We start from the raw sequence: 23,218 nt of genomic DNA, 5'->3' as shown, positions 1-23,218 counted from the left end.
TCAAAGCACTGTTAAATATATTGAATGTCAAGTCAAATGTCAAGTGTCCCCAACTAAGCACGCCAAAGGCGACAGTGGCAAGGAACCCAAACTCCAACAAGTGACATCAGGTGGCAAATAGGTGTTAAAATGGAGAAAAAAAAACCTGGCTTAGTCGGGGGGGTTGGAGCAGTTCTCCTCTGGCGAACAGTGCTTTGTTACTACTCAGGATGCTATCATAAGTCTGATAGTAGTCTTCACTACTATAATACTAATAAATTCCTCACTTTCAAATGTTCAAACCCTCAAGCTTTTAACATTTCATATCATTAGGTTTTATTTATTTTGGTGGATCATTTGTGAAATACTTTAAACTTCTGCCCACAAAAATGTTGGATATTATGTGAATGTTTAAATAAAGTGAACCTAGCAGACATTGCTTTCCCACATGCATGTTAAACTCACAGCACATGCAGTTGGAGTTGGAGTACGCTGCATTTACTGTGAACTGCCACTCAGAGACACCAAAAACACAGGATCATGAGCTTCTCGCATATGAATAATCACAGTTCAGGAACCTTCGTTTGGAAAACACTGTCCCAGAGAATGGGTGGAAATGTTAGAATATTGAATTTTGGTTAGTCTGTCTCCACATAAACCAGCAAAATCAATAGTGTTGTCTTGCAAGCTTTATCACTTGTCTCCATCAACAGAACACAAAATGATGTCAAGATTCACAATTACATCTAATTATGATCATTAAAAATCTGCTTCTTTAATTGACACAGCCCCAACTCATTATATAAGAAGGTAACACGTTTCTTAATGGAAATTAAGATTTCGAGGTGGCATTCTTGTTCGCTGAATGTGTTAAGACCAGTTCACACCACCAAGAATGATAACAATAAAGATAACTATAACGTCCACACCATCAGATGATATCGTTCTGTTTATTCTAATCACGTGCTGCAGTTTTGTCGTCTGCTGCTTTAAGTGCTTGGGCTCTTTTTATCAGGATGGATTCTATGTTTTTATAATTCATCAGGTGGAAATGATTCCATTGATATCGTTTCTCTGTGCCATTATAGCTGTGGTGTGGATTTTTCTTTACTGTTATAATTATCGTCCTTGGTGTGAACGGGCCTTTACAGTTGCACTTTGTGTTTGCCTCATAATGATGTTCTGTATTTGGAATCACTAGGCCATACAGTTTTGTTCTTTGTATCAGTGGCATCTCTGTTGGCTACAAAAAATGGTAAACTGCCAGACTAGGTGTTCTCATTCGGTCTCCCATAAATAGCCCCCGTTACAGCGTGATGGAAGCTGGTGCCATTTTTAGAAGCAATATTTCCTCACTTTACGTTTCCCATTGTTGGGGCATCTTTTTAATCTTACATCCTTCACTTTAACCTTTGATCTTTGGCCTCTGCACTTGACATTAATCCTCTGGCCTCAAATAAGATTCAATGCATCATGGCCAGACAAGGACTCTCAAAATTTCTGAAGGCTTACAAAAGACTTGTGATCTACTCCAAATTCTAGTTAGCCTGAAAAATCCTCTCTTTGAATTACAGATAATACACATATGCCAGTTTACTGGTCATGTCCTGCTTCTTATCTCCACTCTCTGTTTTATCATTATGGATCTCAAAGGAGGCAGTAACAGATTGGTGCAGAATATGGGCAGCGAAAGGATTTGGCCGCCTTTTCCAGATACTTTCAGACGCGTGTTCACTCATGAGACGCTGGAGTACTTTGTTTCATTGAATGCGAGATCCAGTTCAAAGAAATGTTCGCACCTCCGGTTGTGTGCAGATTGATGACTCGTGACACCTGTATTTCATCCAAAGAGGCTAGTAAACAAATGATGCCGGACAGGCGCAATATGGAAATGTGCTCTCGATGTCTAAAAGACCAGGAAGTTATGACTGCACATGCTTTGCAGCTCCGTTACGGGTAATATACTCCCAACACATTCAGTCATTATAAACGGACCACGGTCAGGGCCAAATTGACATCAAATGAGGGCTTTGAATTAGCCCTTCTCGTCGGCATTGATTTATGCTCAGTGGTAAATTGCATCTCCTGAGGAGACGCGCGTTTAAACAACAGCTTTTCAAGAGTGCAATTGATCTGGTTGTAAGAGATCCTGAAAGGGCTGGAGGCCCTCAGTCAGGAAAACATTCATTTCTTTGCAAATTGAAGAGAAAGAAAAGCATTCGTTTCAAAGACCGATTGCATTTCGTCTATTTCAAAGGCTGAAAATGTTTTAACAATGATTGCTTGCTTGATGAACAACTGCTAATTTACATATCACAATCTTATGGGTGTATTTTGTAATATTCCTTTTTATTCCTCCGTATGTGACACAGGAGAGCACTGCAAACACAATCGGTTTGATGGCCTATATGATGGCGTTTATTTGCATCAGTTAATTATTTAATTGTGTGTGTCTTTCTTTCTTAATTGGAATATGTGTAATTGGGATGCTGGTGTCGTTTGAGTTTACGATGGCTTGTTTCACTAATCACTAACTAATGAACAGCATTTCATGAGAGCCTTGTGGTGTGTAACACAGTGTTGCTGGTCTGTCTGCCCCAGCGATGTGCCTGCTAGCATGCCCTCTGAGCCCTGCAATTCACCCACTGTTAATGTGATTCTAATGTATGCGCTACGGTTCAACAAGCATGAGGCTGCCTTTCTGCACCAGGGCTCATGTTTGGTGTGTCAAGGGTGTGTGTGTGTGTGTATCTGTAACAGTAGTGTTTGTTTGTGTGTATTTATTCTAATGAGGATCATTGCAGTTTCTGCTGATTGCTGTCCTCTCTAAGGCCAGGTGAACTTCCTCAAGCGGCTGACACATTGTGCCTTCATTATTTTAGGAAATTGTTGTAGTCATCACAAACAGCTCTTTATAAAAGCACTTTTTTTTGGTTAACTTAATCATTACGCAGTCTCCCAATATGATAAATAGTGTCCCAAAAGTGGTTAAAACATTTCTTCGTGGTATTGAGTGTGAAGAAATTGTTTTTTTTAGCATCACTGACTAGAACTGACCAGAAATCTGCCACTCTGAAATTTATCACAATAAATTTGGTGGGAAAAAATTGCATATTAACTGCCACAGCTTGCTAGTGATGGGAAAAGGCTTACATATCATTACATTTGAGAGAATTTTTCCTCAACTTTTCATGACTATATCTTTACTAGTTGAAATATATTATTTTTCAGATACATTTGTGTGCTCAACTGTTGCAAATTCAGAGCCTTTATTTACTGTATCAAAAAACTGTGGTGAAATTTTTCATCCATAAATGCCCAACTTTGCAATTTTGCAACATTTCTGCAAATTATACCCATTTTGCAAATTTTTACCTAAACAAAATGCTTTTTTTTTTTTTTTTTAATAACTAATGGCCACCTAAAGACATGTTTAAGTGTGGAAAAAATACATTGTGAATATCAATACTTGGGTCTCTGTGGGTTAAGCATTTCTATGTGTGTGTGTGTGTTCATACTGTATGATAGAGGAAAAAGGTAAGAAGGCAAGAAAGGGAGACAGAGAGAAACAAGAGAGCCAATAGTATTTGTTCTAAATGAACAGTGCAGTCCATCCAAAAATCTGGGCCAAAAAACATTGATCTCAAAAGCTGGGCCTGGCGATTAGATTCGGGAAGAAACAGAATGCTTCGGATTCACTTGCTGCATTCATCATTCACGCACTCTATAGCTGGAAATATTCTGCCTCCTGGAGAAAAAAAAATAAAACACATGGTTGCAAATACAGCTCCTGTAATCATCAAAAAGGTAGTTAAGGACTTATAAGCCTTTGATTTAAATGAATTAGTTTTGTATTTAATCAAAAAGAGGTACAAAAGACAATTTATACAAATGCAATTTTCTTGGTGGATATAAAAAGAGCTCGGCTTTGATTTCTACCAAGACATTATTTCAACTAATGTTTTGTTGTATGACATTAGATTCTCAAATCAAGACACCAAATGCATGGATTTAAAGAGGAAAAGTAGGAAGGTGTGTGATATTTCAAATCTTGAATTGCTTGTTCCACTTAGACCACACACAGAGAACTTATTCAGTTATTCCTCACTAGGGGTCCCCATTGCTCCTCTATTTGATCACAGAGATACACAAAGCCTCATGCTGAGGCTCCCACTAAATATACATTTTCTCGTACTTCCAATATTTTCCGTAGTACTTTATTTTTGCATGCCTTTAACCATGGTCATAGGTTTAATTTCCAAGGAATGTATATGCTAAGAAGATGTATAGCACAGTAAAAAACTGATCAAACCAACATCTGTTTTACTTTATTTCATACTGGTTTTGAGGGATTTTCAGCATTTTAAACTGGTGAGGCCGGCTAAACCATCTGAACACCAGCTTGGCCAGGCTGAGAGACCATCTTAAACTAAACCGCTAAAATCAGCAAACCAATTTTTGTTTTTGTTTGTTTCAGCAGGTAAAATGTACATTTATTTGAAGCCTGTCAGCCTATTTAAAGTCATATTCGTAGAGCCCTTAATCAATTTTAATATCTAAATCCAAACTATTTTGTCTTGGAAGGCTGTATGCAAAAGCTTTATATATATTTCCCTTTCTTTTTAATAAACATTAGAGGAGAGTGCCTAGAATTTGCGTTTTTCGTAAAAGAAAGTGTTTTTGCTAATCTAGCTGCCTCGTTGGTGGCAAGGATGAGGGGGTTTCCTTGCTTGTGATTGGCTGTCTTTATAGTGCACCTGTTCTGTCGGAAAACCCCATTGGCTACCTAAGATGTCACTCATTTTCGCCTCTTCTTCACGCGCTTCCCGCTCTCATCGCTGGAGTACCAGCTTGACTGTTGGCCTTTCTGTCTCAGGAGAACTAAGCGAGTAAGTTCATTTAGGCAAAGCGAAGATAAAAATCAGACATGTCAGCGCAAAAGCAGCATCACAGGAGCGATGGGAACATTTCAGAGAGAGTCAGCGGCGACAGCCGTTGGTTTTGCGCTCCCGTGCGCCAAGAGACGGATTCATAGGACGCGCGTCTACCCACCGTTCTCGCGCGGAGAACACCACCAACTTCTGCGGCGCGTGACTTCATAACGCCACCGGTCCGGACCTTTATACTTGTGTTTTAAACTTTATGTACTGAAGGAATAATAACACCAAAGGAACAATGCCAGTGACTTTCCCGGGCTTATAATAACGCTTTACCACTTTAGTAAAGGGTTTGATTCTCTTTTCCAACGGAATTTTGGTGATAGTTAAAAGGACACGGATTTTTTGAGGACCGGAACAACGCGAATCTGCTGCCGAGCCAGTTATATTATCACACGACTTTCTACAGGATTATGTTATTTATTCAACAACTTCTCAAACTAGACTATTCATAATGTCGTTTTTGAACAATATACTACAACTCAGAAAACCAAAGATGATCGCTGTACGGATGGCGTTACTGCACGCGCTCCTCGTCTCGTCTCTCCACGGAGGTAAAGAAACATTTACGCACATTTAAAACTTGTTGCGAGATGGCATATCGTGCAGAATAAATGTAACCAGCATGATAAAAATTACAAGAATTCTTCATGTATTCAAACAACTGTTATTAAGCGGGATGTCAGTACGCTTTCATGTCATTAGCGCGAATGCAAAAAAAGTTGATGCAGACTGCTCCCTATTCCACTTGACCCATTTTAACATCTTAATTTACACTTGAAATATTTATAGATGAATACACACACTTATGTGGTGAGTGCGTTTGGTCGCTGAGAGAGACTCACGCGCAGCGACAGCAGCGGTGTGGTTTTGTTGTGCCAAGCGTATAAATAATAGAAATGTTGGTTTCTCACCTTGTTGTTTTGCAGTCTTATCATGAATTATGCATGCATGTAGTTAGCTAGCTAGACAGAGATGTAGAAATAGGATGATTGAAGCCTCCTGGACCGTGTTTTCTAACGATATATCTCGTGGAAACACCAATTTTATGACAGTGACACGAGCACATTTATTCTCGGACATTTAGGAAGAGTCCGTGACGTGCAATTTTTTTTTTTTTTTTTTTTTACATATGAGGATTATGCGTAAGTTAAATATCTTTAACATCAAAAACATCTTACTGTGCAAATGAAAGTAAGTTAAAAGAGTATTTTCTCTTTGTCATTAATTTATAGTAGCTTGTTAAATGAGCTGGTTTGGTAACAGTAAACAAGATGCATTTCATTTCAAGATGCCTTTTTAAATAGTTTATGGGGGCATGCTATATTTGAATGGTTATTGAATACATACAAATATATTCGCTATGCTAAAGGTGAGCCACCCTATTTTCACTCTCCACAGAAGCAAGAGACAGTGATGAAATGAGCAAACTTGTGTCCCGGCAGCGTGCTGTTTTTATTCATCCCCTCCAGCTGAGGACCCACAGTGGCCTTCACATCTATTTTTACTTATACTATCCCAGCAAGTCTGAAACTGGACATGTCATACAAACAAACAATTAGGCTGTGGGGGTGAGATCGAGACAGACAGAAAGTGTGGGGGATTGCAAAATTAGAAAGTATGCGTTGAAGATCTTCCAACGTGAGGGATGACAAGTTTGTCCAAGTGTGTGAGGGCTTGGACGGTATCAGAGATGTTGACTCTGGAGACAGCACTTGCTGATCAAGCACTGAAGCTGTCATCATCATCATTACCATTCCCCGCCCCCAGCCTCCGCAGCAAACGTGCTGTGTGTAATGGACTGCATGCAAAGAGTATATCACTTGCAAGTTGAGACAGCATGTGGTTTGAATGCATGGAATTGTATCCGGTGAACTGTGCAATATCCACAGGAATATTTGCAGATTTGTGTTTGTAGAAAACCGCGCAGTGTTTGAAAGTTAGTGGCCGGTGGTTTGATTTATTTGTTTTTTCTTTTAGACTACAAAATTGCTGACATATAGTAGGATGGGCAGTTTGAATTGCGCAGCATATGAGAAATGGAAGCAAGAGGTGGAAAACAACTTATAATGTGCATGTGTCTGTGTGATGGTGTGGTCTGAGCCAGTGTTTGATGACTGAGGAGACAGATCTGTGAGTGAATTACACCAAATTTGCAATTTGTCTTCAATTGAAGGCCTGAAAACGCACCTGTTCTCAACAACGCCATCGATAAATCTGGGGGATGAAAGGTTTTTGTTGCTTCGGGGAGTTTTAGGAGCTTAATTGACAAAAGCAGATGGATGTTTACAGAAGGACCGTCTTCCAAGTAAAGCTTAGAGCTCATTTTCCTAGCTGTGCGAAAACTGACTGTGAAAAATCTCTCATTTTCAGCACCCCCTCCCTTCGGCATCTGAGGGCAGATATCTGTGTGTTTCGGGGCTCAACCGCGGGTCTGAACAGTTGTAACAAAACCAGAGGTGTGATTAAAACTGTCAGACTATCAGGCTGTCAAACACAGCGTCTACACACACACATGCTACATGCGTAGACGCACACTGGCCGTGCCTGTGAGCCAGGCCGAGCAAGGGGCCCATATGTTTGAGGGTTGGCTGACACCAGGGAGATGATTTGCTCTAGGGAGACTGTGAAGCCTAAATCTCTTTCTCTCTCTCTCTCTCTCTCTCCTCGCTCACACAAACACACACACACAGAGCCATGCAGGCATTCAGGCATGCTTATGTGCACAGACACAAAGACTCTTGGTAGGTTTTCTTGCTGACAAACTTTCTAGCAAAGCAATAAATGGTGCATTTTTGCTTTGTTTCTTAAATTCGTCATATTAAATTCAAGACCGTGAGATTCACAGCTAGAAGTGTGAGAGCAGTGAGTGTGTGCTTTTAATAATCTATATCCAAAGAGGGGTAATCAAGAAGATATTTCCCCACAGATTGGCATCCAGAGAGAAAAGAGGGATAGTGGACAGGAGGGGGGCAGATGAGTGAAAGTAATGACTGTGATCATTATCTCCCATGTTTTTAATTGAGATAATGACCCAGAGGAAGACAATAAGACTCCCAAAGGAAAGATTTCTTTCCCTCCCCCTCCTTATTTCTGTCATTCCTTCCCTTTATTTTTCTCCTTTCAATTTCCTAGAAATGACTGCATGAAATTTCATCAGTTTCGATAGCCCCCCTTCCAGAATGGCTCTATAACCCAGAACAAAGGAGAGTTCTTATTCAGGAGTCTGAAGGCAAATGTTTCCTTAGAAATCCTCTGTTGTGTTCTCATATGGAATACTTAAATTCGATTCTGTCACTTCTAACCCCCAGAGGTGGAGAGAAAAAAGTTTGCTAAGACCGAAATGATTTTCCATTACAACTGCAGAAAGACCAGTTAGCGAGTTCCCATTTTGCAAACGTAATAAAATTGAAAACTTTCATCTCAGCAAATTGATTTCGGTCGGATTCAGAAAGGAAGAATGAAGAGGAGGGGGAAAAAATCATTAGATCATTGAAGCATGGCTGTATAGTGGGACTTTTGGAATTTGCGTATAGAGGTGTGTTACTTTTTATTAATTAATTCATTCATTCTGTGACTTTGTGAAGGAGATTTTTGCATTAGAGAAAATAAAAAAAGGCAGACTGAAGAAGAAAAGCACAAATTGGTAGCAAAAGCAATGACTTGATAGATTGATAAAAAGAAGGAATGAATACATAGATATTTGTGACTCAAGGATATATGCATATCTCTTTTTTTTGTTGCTTTGTAGAGAAATAGGTTTCCCCCTTCAACTTGCTATCTATTTGCAGGCCGCTGGAAGGTATTTCTCTGTCATTAACGACTCTCGGCCAGCAGTTCGTTGAACACGTACATGCCCTCAGAACGCCTGGGAAATTATTGGCATTATCATCAGCTAGACTCCACATATTCTCGCGCTCTCTTTAGGATGTATTGTAGCCATGTGGTATTAGCTCTGGAAATTAGAGTTGCACTTTTGTGTTACTAGTTGGCTATCATTCTCTTTTTCTTTCTCACTATGGCAATTTTCTCTATCGATTGGTCTGGGTTCTCTTCCCTGTGATGATGTGAGAAAGGGAGAGCGAAGGAGGAGAAAAAAGAGGATACTAGAGGTGTTAGAGGTGGCTCTTGTTTGTGTAGATGGAATAATTAACACTCATTAAGAGGGTGATGAGAGGCTTAGGGGTGATGCTACTTGTTAGGATAATTAGAGTCAAATAGGTCTCATTATGCAAATTTGCAGGAAGTGTGATTCTCTCAGTGTTTACCTGAACTCTGTCGTGCCAGTGACCTCAGACGAAGATGACAGTGTCGAGTGAAGCAGAGTATCTAAATAAAAGGAGGGATAATGATGAGCTGTTATAGGGAGAGAAGAAATGGAAATAAAATGAAGGATGATCCATTTAAGAGATGTGAAAGAGAAAAACGAGTAATGAGATGACAGAAACGAGGGAGGATGGATGAAATCTATAATCTGTAATCAAATATAAGCTCTGAGGGCAATAAAGAAGCTGCTCCATTTTCAGGGAAATGAAATGTTTCTCAAATTATTTTACCGTAGAGAGATCGGTGGATAAGCCTTTCAGGGCAACTCCGCTGCAGAGAGAAAAACAACTCTCTTTAATAAGATAGGTGAAAATATTCAAACAAAATACAATGCCTTCCAAGCATCAGTGCCAAAGCTAACACCCTGAAGTTATTGTGATGTGGGGAAGACCGCTCAATGTGTCAGTATTCTCACTGTTCCTCTAGAGAGCACTTGTGTAGTGTGGTCTGCGAAGCATTTTAAAGCTCTAGAAGTCGGGGCCCTGAAATATGTTGCAGGTATGGGATTTTATGTATTTATGATGAGGCTTGTGTGTCTCTATAGTTGTCCGTAAGGCACCGACCTCTACTGTGGCTGAGGTGTGTGTGTGTGTGTGTTTGTGTGTGATGGATCGAGGCTCTCGTTAACTGCAGGGCTCAGTGGGTGATTACTTCTCAACATGTTGCCTGTCCTGCAGAGTTTTGGCACCATGATACACACGCGTGCGCACACACACACAAATAGATGAGACTTAAATGACTTTGCAGAGTAGGGTGGAGCGCTCACAGCTCTGTGAGTGTATATGTGTACAGCTCATCTTGGCACCGGATCACTCAATCACTTTGCCTGGCATAAGTTCTGTCAGATGGTCTGTCTGCTTGGCGTGACCTTACTGCTCTCTGTACGCCTGTGATGCAGTAATAGATAAATAATGCTTCTGTTCAAAACATAAAAGCTTCCTTGGTGAACAACTTGAAATAGAAAGAAACAAATTAACATTCCGCATGGAGCAAGACTACATTTTGAATGTAGTCGTAAGCAATTTCCGTTTCTCTCTGTTGGTGGCCAGATGAACGACCAGCTGTTTTTTTTTGTTCTATTAAATAGTTTTGATTGAAAAAACAATTTTATTCAGCCAATCAGTATAACAAGAAATGGATGAAGTCATGTCAGCTTTTATCTATGAAAATACACAACCATATATATAGTAGCTGTCAGTAGTCGACAGGGTCACCATTTCAGATTTTGTTTGCCTTGTTGTAGGGATGCACCGATCAGATATTCAGATCGGTATCGGCTCCGATGCTGCCATTTTTGCCGGATCGGGTATCGGCCAGACGGGACTGATCCAAAAATCCGATACTGTGCGTGTATATTCTGTGTTATTGTTAAGCTCCACAAAAGGCACAAAAACATTAAAAATCACCATAATGTTTCTGTGCACTATATTTTAAGTCGTTAAATTAAAGTTCATGTAAATGCCTCCCTCTGCTGCGGCTGTCAGTCATTCTCCATTCAGCATTAGACTGCGTGTTGCGTTCGATTACGACTTAAGTTACCGGTAATACAATACGCATCAATACTATCTTCACTTTGTGCTTTGAACCTTTCATTGCGGAGCGCTGTGACTCCATGATGCTTCAAGCGCATCATTCTGCACACGGGATGCGCATAAGCGATTTGTGCCGCTCTGTATTGGGAGCTATTCATATTATAATACTTTTGCGCAATGAAAGATTGTTAATAGCATTTTTTTTTCTGTCCTATCTATCATATGTTGCTGCATCATTTTAATTTCTATATTTTATTTAAGACATTTAATATAGCTTCTTATTTCGTCCACATTTTCATATTTATTCACAAACTTATAGGATAAACAAATAGGCTTAGGCTATGCATTTGTTTATATTATGAAAAGAAAGTATTATGAAAAAAAAAGTTAAACAAAGTCTGCGTCACTTTTCAGTTTTCATCTTTTCAGTTTTTCACACTTTTTGAGGATCTTGAGTGAACGCGATCATCTCTTCCTCTTTACTACTTTACAGAAGGAAATAAACATGAATGAAAATCAAAAAATATGTTGAAAGTTGCAGTAGCTTACCGAAATCTGTATCATGTCAGTTCGATCAGTGTTGTAAACAATGTCACGTATATTCCTCAGAAAAGCCATTCGTTGACCATAAACTTATAGTCAGCAGCAAGAAAAATAAAACAAACTATTTAAAACAAAACGAAATGGATTAGAAACTTAATTATGTAAGCATAAGTATTATAATAAATAATAAAATTGACAAACTGGGTGTGTGTAATCAAACGCATCATTTTCATTTTATTCTGGAGACTGAACTCGTGCTCTGCTGCCACACTGGAGCACACTCACTACCTACTGGACAGGGGTGGGAATTACAGTTAAAAGCAACATCAGCCTCAGTAATCTGTCAAAATGACGGAAAGGCTGTAGATTTTTCCGTCACTGCTAAAAAAAATCCATCAATGACGGAAAATTTTCAGCTAATGTGACCTTTGAGATTTTATATTAGCCTATACGCCACACTCCACGACCGCGGTGGCGTGGTTGTCATGCCGACCGTCACAGCCCTAAGTGAGGCATACCATGTGTCTCAATCAGCTCCCTAGTTCAGTGGTCAGGGCACTGACCAGGGAGTCGGCCATTTTAAGGGCTGTCTCAATCGCAGAATCCTTTCAGGGCACTGAAACATTCGCTCCCTGAAAAGTCCCACAATGCACCGTGAAAACCAGGGAGCATCTATGCTCACTATGCTCCCTTAACGGAAGTTCTTCAAAACTTTAATCATGTGAGCCAACTCACTACACATAATGATAAGCGATAGATGTTTTTAAAAATACAAACCGTTATTTTATTATATTTCAGCATAAACATACATCGCTAGACAGGTAATGAACATAATCTAGCTAACATTTATAATTTATTCATGGCTGAAATGTTGCACGTACATGTAACAAGCAAATAATTAATCATAATGTACTTTAAATAACATTACATGTAATATCAGAAAATATCAGCTCTGTTGTTGTTCATAAATACCAGTAGTGATGTTGTACAGTGAGGACGTTGTCACGTCGCCGGAAATGGAGTCATAAGTGTCCCAATGTGTAGTGAACCAGCATCTTTTACTGTCCTTACCAGTGCCCGAATTCATGTACACGATATACTGATTCACGAGCTCGGGAGCTAGGGAACTGATTGAGACACACCCATAGAGTTTATTAGGTAATTTAGCACTTTTCTTATTACTTGAATATCGGATCGGTATCGGCCGATACTGAATCCCAGGTTTCGGTATCGGAAGCGGAAAAGGTGGATCGGTGCATCCCTACCTTTTTGACATTTTCACTACCCTATCCACAAAGAAATTAGTTATTTATAAAATATTTGTTTTATTGGCATGTTTTTATATTTGCTATAAACATTTACATTTTTTGTGAAATCAAGTTTATTTTTGTTCACTAAAATTATTTTTATCTTGATTTTTATACCTAATCGGCATGAAATGAAAATGTCTATTATCTATTTTGTAATAGATAATAGATAATATCTTTTAGTGAATGATTTTATTTTTCTTTTTTTTTTGACCTCATCAAAATCTTACAACTCGGTTTCATTACTGTCATTACTCTCTGGTGACATGTTGGGTTTCTCCAATCGTGTAGTCCACTTAAACCTTCTTAATCGACTTAAGCTTGCATTCATTTTAGCTCGGTGTGCACATCTCAAAATTGAATCAACAACCAGTGCATAGAACCAAGTCCCTGTGCTTGAGTTTTTTTGAAAATCTTGTTACTTTTGGATGTACGTCACAATAAAAAAAATGTTTTGGTAACACTTTATTTTACAGCGCCGCAGTTACACGTTACTACATGTACTTACTATAGTAATAACAGTAAATTATGCATAATTACAAGTAACTAACCCTAAACTAAACCCTAACTGTAACTCTATAGTAAGTATGTACTTGAAATTATTTAATTAATAGTACTCAGTATTTATTTGAGTAATTACAATTTGGCACTGTATTACAACTAATTACAACTATGGCACTGTAAAATAAAGTGTAACCAATTTTTTTTTCAACTTTAATGTATAATTAAAGTGCCAAAGTGTTACAAAAAAAACTAAAAAAAATTTGTGTATTATAAATATGCCACAAAGTTTTGTAGCAAGACACACTCTTTTCCCGAAAAATAACCTTTTGATGTTGTGAACACTGACATAAAGCTTGGGCAGTGTTTCATGGATCGTCTGATAATCGTAAATATCATGGAGATTGTAAAGTGTGATTTGCCATCCATGGAAATTTGTGATAAACTTTTGGCATTTCTGACTGTACCAATCCCTGAGACAGTCACATCCGTGTGTGTGTGTACATAATAATGCACCTTTGCTAACACCTACGTCCATGCGTCACATGCACACACAAGCTCACAATGATATTGATGCACATCTGACATTTTGAGGCTCCATTCGTCTTGAGAGGTGGGGCTGGGGGGGTGTGTGGGGTGGGACTGGTGACATTTCATGCAGCCATAATGTTATTCATTATGGCAGAGGGACACTGGAGAGGGTACAGCGGGTGCTGCTTGTGTGTGCCACAACCCATCTGTCTCTTTGCCCCCCTCTTTTCCTTTCTCACTCCCCCTCTCTCTCACTTTCTGTGGGTGAAATGGCAACAGCGTTTTTCCTTTCACCCCGAGGCCTCAGAGATATCCCCGCCTGCTTTCCCCTGATAAGACAAACCTACAGCACTTACCTTTCCCTCTCTCCTCTGCACTCTCTTCTCTAGCTTCTGCTTTGGAGGAAGAGAGGGGTGTAATCTTTGGGGAACTTTACGTAAGTGCAGTAAAAGAGACCTGTGATATTTGCTTTCACACAGAATTCTGCTGTTGGTACCTCTTTAAAGTACCAGCGCTTTGAGTGGCTCTGCTAACATGTTAGGAGTGATTGAACAAACCGGTTATTGTTGTGTAGCCAAATAAATAGACTGTAATTGTTTAAAAGTGCAAAGCAGCATTTAATATACACCTTGTGAAATGATTGATGGTTGTTTCATTAGTGCTGTATAATTTCATCATATTTTAAGAGTTTTGTTTTGCTTGGCCGTGGTATGAACGAGTTGCATCTGTAAGAGGACTGATTGAACGTTCAAGCGGTTATTCTGCTATAGCTAGCGCCCACTTACCTGCCTTTCTGCAAATCAATTACATCACTTAATTAACATTCATGAGGCAAGCTGATAGGGTTTGTAATGTGTCCCACAAATTTTCAGATCAAACTTACTGTAGGCTCTTAAAGGTTTAGTTCACCCAAAATGAAATTTCTGTGATTAATTACTCACACTCATGTCGTTCCACACCCGTCCACCACACTTTGTTCATCTTCGGAACACAAATTAAGATATTTTTGATGAAATCCAAGAGTTTTTTATTTTATTTTTTATCCTCAATAGAAAGCAACATAATTACATTCATTCAAGGTCCAGAAAAGTAGTAAAGACATTGTTAAAATAGTCAATGTGACTACAGTGGTTCAACCTTAATGTTATGAAGCAACAAGAATACTTTTGTGTGCAAAAAGAAAACAAATACTGAGTCGGCGTTCTGATGTAGAACCTGGAAGCACTGAACGTAAACATGAAACTGAAAGCGTAGGAGAATGACAGGGGAGAGAGAAATTCTTTGAATAAAGTCATTATTTTTCAACAATGTTTTGATCTGCCTGGATTGACACCATTGTATGCGAACTGAACTGAGCTGGGCGATGACATCACTGTTTTCTCCAGGGCTGCTGTATAGATAAATGAACTAAATTAATAACTAATGATTTTTACAATGGAATGAATCAATACTGAACTTACTTAAGCTGGACAATGACACCATTTTCTTCTAGAGCTGCTGTACAGCCAAAATTATATTCCCTCTATCACTGTAAAGCTGCTTGTTTTGTTTTTGACAAAAAGTAATCTTGTTGCTTCATAAGGTTGAACCACTGTAGTCACGTTGACTATTTTAACAATGTGTTAACTACTTTTCTGGACCTTGAATGATGGTAATGACATTGCTTTCTATGGGAATAGTGGTGCTGGAGTTTAATCAGCATATTATAATGATTTCTGATGAATCATATGACACTGAGGACTTGTGCAATGGCTGCTTTTCCTTTGCCATCACAGAAATAAATTAGATTTTAAAATATATCCAAATATAAAACTTATTTTAAATTGTAATAATTAAATGATGTTTCACAATATTGCTGGTTTTGTTGTATTTCTAATCTAATAAATGCAGCATTGGTCAACATAAGAGACTTCTGTCAAAAACGTCTTTAAAAAATCTGACATTGACCAGGCTAAGTAATTGCCTCGTACTTGGCCATTTTACTTAATTACATTTTATATTATGTAATATCAGAAAGAGTGTCTAATTTTCTGTTATTAAATTGTATTATGCAATAATTACATCCATCTGCCACCATTCTCTTTAGATATAAACTAGGGCTTTGACAATAGAAAAATCTGTTTTGCCCCATAATAAACGAGGTTTTATTGTTGTGCTGATGTTTAGTTTTTTTTGGCCACTTGTGTCTTGTAATGTCACATACTTGCGGACTCTCCTCAATCCACACGCTGTTAAACTGCTCAGAGTTCGTTCTGCTCTTCATATCTTTCTCTATCTCTCCCAGCTGGCTGCTTAAGTGCTGTTTACTCGTTTGCCATTCCTGAGAGAGGTAATTAAATATGGTACAAAGAGAGAGAGTGAGAGAAAGCAAGGAAGGAGAGTTTGTTTTATTACCACAGAGTTCCACTTGCAGTCAAATGGTCTGTGTCTTTCCTCTTCTGCCTACTTTTTTTGCACCTGCCTCCCATTTTTCATCCCTCCTTCTTCCTCTCTATCTGTCTTTTTGCTGTCATACAGCTCTTCCGCATACACTCCCTCTCAATTTTGCTCACTGTCTTCTCTCTGTCTCTGATCTTTCCTTTTGTTAAACCTGTTCTCTCTTGTTAGGGCAGAAAGGATGTCCAGAACTGTGCAATAGAGTGTAGTTTAGCCCAGGGCTTAACCTGTAAGTATCCCTACAAGCAGACGGTAAGATAGATCAGTCTGTATGGGTTTCTCTCAAGAGGGAGGGAAAAGAGAGTGAGGGAAATTGAGAAAGAGAGAAAATCATTGTTCGGGACTCATTCACGTCTCTATAGATCAGAGTCAAAATCTTTTAGTTTTGAGCTGCCGCTCTCCTCCCTGAAGCCTTTACACGAAGAGGAGAATCTCACCCTCTCTGGTTTTTCTTTTTCACATTGTCTCATCATGGATAAAATAATTCTTGCTTCCTGTGCTTTGAAGGTTTAAACTAATCCAAGTTTCTTTCCAAACTGTTCTGAAAGCACTACATACATGCATTCACACAAGTTCTCCTATTATTTTGTATCCTACACAATGAGTGTTTTTTTTTTTAAGTGTGTGGGAAGGCTAGAGGCTGTGTGGAGAAGGATTTTCTGTCAACTATATTTTGACAACTGCATGATTCCTTCAATTTACACACAAATGTAAACATATGGCAGGACACAGAGCATTGGAAGATCCTGAAATGATGTGGACAATTGTTCCCTATTGAAAGTTGAAGTGTGTGAGTATGACAGTGAGGTTTTGTGTGTGTGTTTCTGAGGGAAAAGAACAGCACTTGTACTACTTTTAACATTCAGTGAGTGTGTAATTGTCTAAAACAGCTTTGCGTACCCAAACTCCCAACCATGTAATCACAGTAGAACAATACACTGAACATTAAGAGAGTGAGAGAGGCAACTTAAGACAAGTTGAAGGACTCTCATCACCTCTCCATCCGCTATTCATCTGCCCAATTTCCTGTGTAGATTCTCTGTGTACCTGACCTCTGAATTCTGCTGAAAAGTGTGTTTGTGAGTAATTTTCCTTTATGCTAATCTGAAACTAAAGAGAGTGCTAATGTGGACTGGCAAGCTTCTCTGTTTACAGAGTGAAAGAGAAAGAATGGATGGCATTAGTTTCTTCCTTAGCCTCCTCACCTTTCTTTCAACCCAAACCTCATCCAATTTAATCATTCATTGTCTTTTTTTAAATCTGTTGACATCATTAAAAAGTACAGAAGGTCAAAGCTGTGGTTAATGCATGTCTTCCAACATATTAAGCTGTGTTGCTCAATAGTTTACTGATCATTAACCATTAACCGACAAGATAGTTAAATTAGAATTACATTAAATTAGAATAGATAAGTGTCTGTGACCCATTAAAAATTCCAAAATTAGTTTTCCAGTTTTAGTTTTGCATACGCAAATAGTGGCATAACAACAGAACATCACAACATCATCACATCGCGCACCTGCAGCGCTTCTGTGAAAGGAGAAAAACAGAATAAAAGTGTGTGTGTGTGTGTGTGTATAATATATATATATATATATATATATATATATATATATATATATCAGTGGCACGCTGTGACTTTTTTAACCGGGTATGCTCGGTGGTGCGTCATGTAAAAAAATGTGGCCGATGGATGCAGTTAGGGCTAATGTGGGATACGCAGTGTTAGTTTACTCCTTTGCTTGCTCATAACACATAGCAACACAGTGGAAAGTATTTCTAATATGTTGGACCTTTTATTGAGAGTAGCCTACATTTACCTGTTGAGACGTGCCTTCATAAGCACCTCTAAGAGCTTTTGTGATGTTTGAGTCGATGGGGGCGCGACGTGTGAAAGGTGCGTTTGCAAAATATGCTGTATATTTGTAATCTGCTAGGTGCCACTAGTGTCACACAAACAATATACTTCACCTTTAAATGTATCAGTTTAGGACACTAAATCAGACAAGACAAATAAGAAACACCATGTCAATTTAAATGTATGCCAGAAGTATTTTTTAATGTAAACTCACATAGACCATCAAACCAATGAGAACACATGATGATGATGACGCTCCATAACAAAAGCGTGAAGGTGCAAAAGTTGCTGGAAGTCTCCGTAACTGGCAGATTTAAAGAAAATTACTGATGTTTGGCAAATATATAAATCACAGACAGTTACATGCGCATTTCCAATCATGTAGGCTTTATGGTACACCTCAAACAAGGGATTTAATAGTAATTTATAATGTTAATATTAGTTACTGAGACCACAAATGGCTTGGGTATGCAGAGCATTCGCAGCTTATATGGACCGCACACCATTATTTATAATTGTCATAATAAAAAACTACCTATAAGCTACGTTTTTTTTTTTTTTTTTTTTAAATCTGTAGCATGTTTAAAGGGGTCATGACATGAGAAATCTAATTTTCCTTGAGCTTTTGACATATAAGAGGTCATCATACTATAAGAATATCCTGTAAGTTTTAGAGCTGAAAACTTCCTTGTTAGTCCAACAAAAGATTTAATTGACACCAGACCCAGAAAACGACAGGATTTACAAAGTGGGGATCTATGACGTCAAAGGGCAGCAAGCACCGCCTCTGCAGAAGATGATGAATGCCTACTTCATCCCTGCCTGTTTAGCCCCGGCCACCGATTCACGCATGACATGCAATAGTAACATAGGCCTATGTGGTGTTAAACTCGATCGAGCTACCAAGCAATAAACATGCCGTTGAGGATTACAAAATATTGTGCAGTGCCTGGACTCGACAGTAACACAACAACATATGAGTAACTGTGTTAATTCTAATGCCTGATCTGATATGATTCATGTACAGTCAGATGTTCTTTGTCTGTGTGTCAGTAAATAAAACCAGTGACTAAACGTCAACTTGCGTTGTTTCTCTTAGTAGGAAATAATCTGTTATTTAACAGTGATTAAATTACATAAAGAAAGCTCAAAGAAAGCCCCCTTTGTAATCGTTGGAGCAGCATGTGCTGAAGCTGTCAATCAAACCGCGAGTTTATCAGTGATTGACCCGCAAAACTACCGTTTTAGTCAACGAATCTTTTAGTTATATTGCGTTTGCACTGTTAGTGAAGATTAAAGCATTTGTTAGTGTACAGAAATTGAGTTGCAATGACGAGATCACTGCTTTCATGCACACAACATTGTCTGTGATCGACTACAATGTTCATCACTGCAACCTTTCATGCCACAATCTAAATATAATCAACACTTTTCACGATTAGTTAACCTTAGAGCTGTAATAGTAAAAGCACGCTAAAAGAGAGATTAATACTTGGATTTTTCATATGCAAAGATGTTAGCCAATCACAGCAGTGGGCGTTTACACTGAAGTCTCACAGCAGACACACCCCTTAAAATCATTAAAATCAGAACCTAAAATCAGGGTAGGAAAAATGCCTTTTATTCATGAATTATGACAATTTTGGATGTAAAAAGCATACTAACATTATAAGTGTACCCCAGGAAACATTATAAAACAATAAACCAGCACAGTTCATGACCCCTTTAACCATACAGCAAATGTTTTAAAGGGGTCAAGAATTGAGAAATAAACTTTTCCTTGAACTTTTTATACACAAGAGGTCATCATACTATAAGAATTTCCTGTAAGTTTCAGAACTGAAAACTTTCTTGTTAGTCAAATAAAAGCTTTTATTGACACCAGGCCCAGCGAATGACTGATCCTGGAATGTGCCTATCTATAGATAGGTGAAACCTCGCCTCCGCAGAAGAAATCAACTCCTACATCATCATTGCAATGTTAGCCCTGCCCACTGGTGTGTTAGTGAGATGAGCAGGAGAGGAGAGCGATAGAGGACTAAAAATAACATTACATTTCAAAGGATCCTCATGCAAGGAATATGGTTATTTTCAACAATGTGAATGTCCCAGTTGAGCTTTATTTACTTCTATTCGGTATTCACTGTGGATTCTTTGGTAAATCAATTGCATATTGACGCATGCTTTGCAAACAGACTTTAAGATATGGACTCGACAGTAATGCAGCAAGTAACTGAGTTAGTCCTACTGTTCTAATGCCTGATCTGATATGTAATAATTCATGTACAGTCAGATGTTCTTTGTCTATGTGTCAGTAAATCAAACCAGTGACTAACAGTCAAATTCACGTTGTTTCTCTTAGTAGGATGAAAATAATCTGTTATTTAAATGGTGATTAAATTATATAAAGAATGCAATCAAAGAAAGCTCCTTTTGTAATCGTTGGAGCTGTCGGTCAATGCAAGTTTGTCATTGACTGGACACGTGCCGAAACTCCCGTTTTATTCAACGAATCTCACGTTTGCACTGTTAGTGACGATGAAAGCATTTGTTAGTGTACAGAAATTGAGTTCAACAACATCTGTGATCGGCTGTTCATCACTGCAGCCTTTCATGCCATGATCTAAATATAATGCTATAGATCTTTTTTTTTTTAGATCTTGCTGCACTTTTCATGATTAGTTAGCCTTGAGAGCTGTAATAGTAAAAACGCGCAAAAAGAGAGAGTAATACTTGGCTATATCAAATGGAAAGATGTCAGCCAATCACAGCATTAGGCATTTATATTGAAGTCTCACAGCAGACACTCCCCTTAAAACAAATCAGAGGACTAAAATCAAGTTAAGAAAATGCCTTTTATTTCTAAATTATGACAATTTTTGATATAAAAACTAACATTATAAGTGCACCACAGGAAACATTATAATACAATAAAACAACAGTTCATGACCCCTTTAAAATATCTTGAAAATTACTGTAACGCTTTACAATAAGTTTCATTAGTTAAACATTAATGTATTAACTAACATGAACTAACCATGAGCAATACATCTGTTACTGTATTTACTAATCTTCATTAACGTTAGTTAATGAAAATACAGTTGTTCATTGTTCATGTTAGTTCACAGGGCATTAACTAATGTTAACAAGATTTTAATAATGCATTAGTAAATGTTGAAATTAACATTAATAAATATTAGTGCAGTTCATTATTAGTTCATGTTAACTAATGTAGTTAACTAATGTTAACTAATGAACCTTATTGTGAAGTGTTACCAAAACGACTTTATTTACTTTTTAAACTGTTTATCATTAGTCTGATTAACCTGTCAAAATGATACTGTCGGATAACAGTTAACCAGTTAATTATGAGCATCCCTAGAGCTTATGTAAGTGACACAAGTTCAAGTCCAGTGTGCGTCATGCCTTTTCTGCATTGTTTTCTTGTCCAATCTCTCAGTGACAAAGGCTTAAAATAGAACTTTTTTTTTTTTTTTTTTGTACAGAATGTTAGTGCTGTCTTCCAGTTCAGAAATTGGCGGCATGATGCTAGGGTGTTCTGGGTGGTTGGCAGAGCATTGCTGTACGGTTACTAGGTGGTTGCTTACTGGCACAAGTCAAAAGAGCCCACTTGCAAGACTCTGATATTCTGGTCCCTAGATATAGCTCGGGTCCCTCCTTCAATGCAAGTCTGAGGGATTTATTTTTCCACCCGTTTTATCATCTTCCAGGTGAAAATCATAGGTTTGATACCTTAGAATAGCACACTTCCCAGAAAGCTGGAATATTTTACTTATCATTCATATCTGCTGCACAAACAGTGCAGTTTAATACTTAGCATTAGGGGTTTTGAACGAAAAAAAACTAATATATGCAGTAGTAATAGTGATTCCTGCCTTGGCAAGTGCCCCTAATAAACACATGGTTCATGTTTTTTGCATTGTGTGCAAGTTTTGAGAGAGTTTCCTTCTAGCTCATTGAGCCAAACCCAGTTGCTTAAATTTCAAGATATGCAATGTATTCAGGTTTGTACCAAAAACTGCATTGTCTGGAACCCGGCAGGGCTCAGGGACTTACATTGTCTCCTTATTTCCTCCCTCATCTGCCTACACACACATCTCACATTACAGAACCAGTAGACTGTGAGAGAAAGCCTTCTCAAAGCACACTGCAAGTGTTTTGTTTTCAGATATTTTGATATTGAATTTACAGTAAAATATGTGTAAATCAAGTGAACATTTTAAATTAACCAGCAGCAGATTTGTGTACCATTTATTTGCTATAATTTATATTATTTGTTTCGGACATCGTCCATTCTGCTCTACTAGATATTGGTATTGGCATCGGCCATTTAAAATAAAAAAACATCTGTTAATCACTAGTGCTGATTAGTCAGTGCAAAGAAAGTCCTTGGCATCCTATGTGTGTGTTCATGTAAAAAGTGACAGACATACTGTACATCTACCAAGCTCAGGCACTCAGGCATAGCTTAGGGAAGGTCCCTGGGATAAAAATGAAATTACATTCATTATCAGAGGTTAGAAATCCTCACCACTCCATTTGGATTAGATCAGATTGGTGTGAGCTTGTGTGTGTATGTGTGTTCTTGTTCATACATTCGCCAAAGGGTATAACCGGGCCAGACAGGCTAAGTGTTGTCTGTGTGTGTATGAAAGAGACGAGAGAGAAAATACTGTGAGTCAGAGAGAGAATCAGTGGGCTAAGATTACATGTCAGTAGTATGCTTTAAATGTGAGTTTTTATTAAAACGGTCAATAAACAGACAAAAGCACTTCATTTTTACGAAGACCAACATGGCTCCTCTGAGAGCTGTTACCAGGCAGGGGAATAAATAGCATGAATATCAGCATAATGGCTTTGGAGGCGACAGAGAGAGAGAGCCAAGTGCTTCTTCCCCATAAAAAGAAAATGTAGTCAATCCTAAATTCAATCTCTCTTTCTCTCCCAAAGCTAGCCATGCTGTGATGAGGAAGCACAGAGCTAATGTGCCTGTCTGTCTGTCTATAGAGTTCTTTTCATGTTCTCTCCTCTTTTATATTTTTGTTCTTGCGTAATGTGGTACCTCAGATATTTAGAGCAGCAGTCAAATTAAAGACACATCAGAGAATTGTGGGTAGTGCAGTTTAGGCTGTGTGAGTAAGCACATTTTTTTTTGAGATTTTGGAGCTTAACTAGTGAGGGCTCTGATAACATTCTTTTGGATTTTCATATTCACGTTCATATTTATTTTCAGCATGTGTGTGTGTC

The 23,218-nt window shown here is 38.3% G+C and overlaps 1 protein-coding gene across 2 annotated transcripts in view; it reads left to right on the top strand.

Annotated features, from left to right (window-relative positions):
* Window positions 1-4,843: 4,843 nt before the first annotated feature.
* The window catches only part of si:dkey-215k6.1 (transmembrane protein 132C), a 267,107-nt gene continuing 248,732 nt past the window's right edge, over window positions 4,844-23,218 (top strand). For both annotated transcript variants that reach the window (XM_067407602.1, XM_067407603.1), the window contains exon 1: window positions 4,844-5,470. In XM_067407602.1, the coding sequence (XP_067263703.1) occupies window positions 5,371-5,470 (100 nt within the window). In that variant the 5' untranslated portion in view covers window positions 4,844-5,370. The remainder of the gene's footprint in view (window positions 5,471-23,218) is intronic.

This window comes from Chanodichthys erythropterus, chromosome 13 (genome assembly GCF_024489055.1).
Source record: "Chanodichthys erythropterus isolate Z2021 chromosome 13, ASM2448905v1, whole genome shotgun sequence".
Taxonomy (NCBI): domain Eukaryota; kingdom Metazoa; phylum Chordata; class Actinopteri; order Cypriniformes; family Xenocyprididae; genus Chanodichthys; species Chanodichthys erythropterus.
Note: the sequence above shows the minus strand (reverse complement) of the source record. Positions and strands in the feature narration are given on the sequence as shown.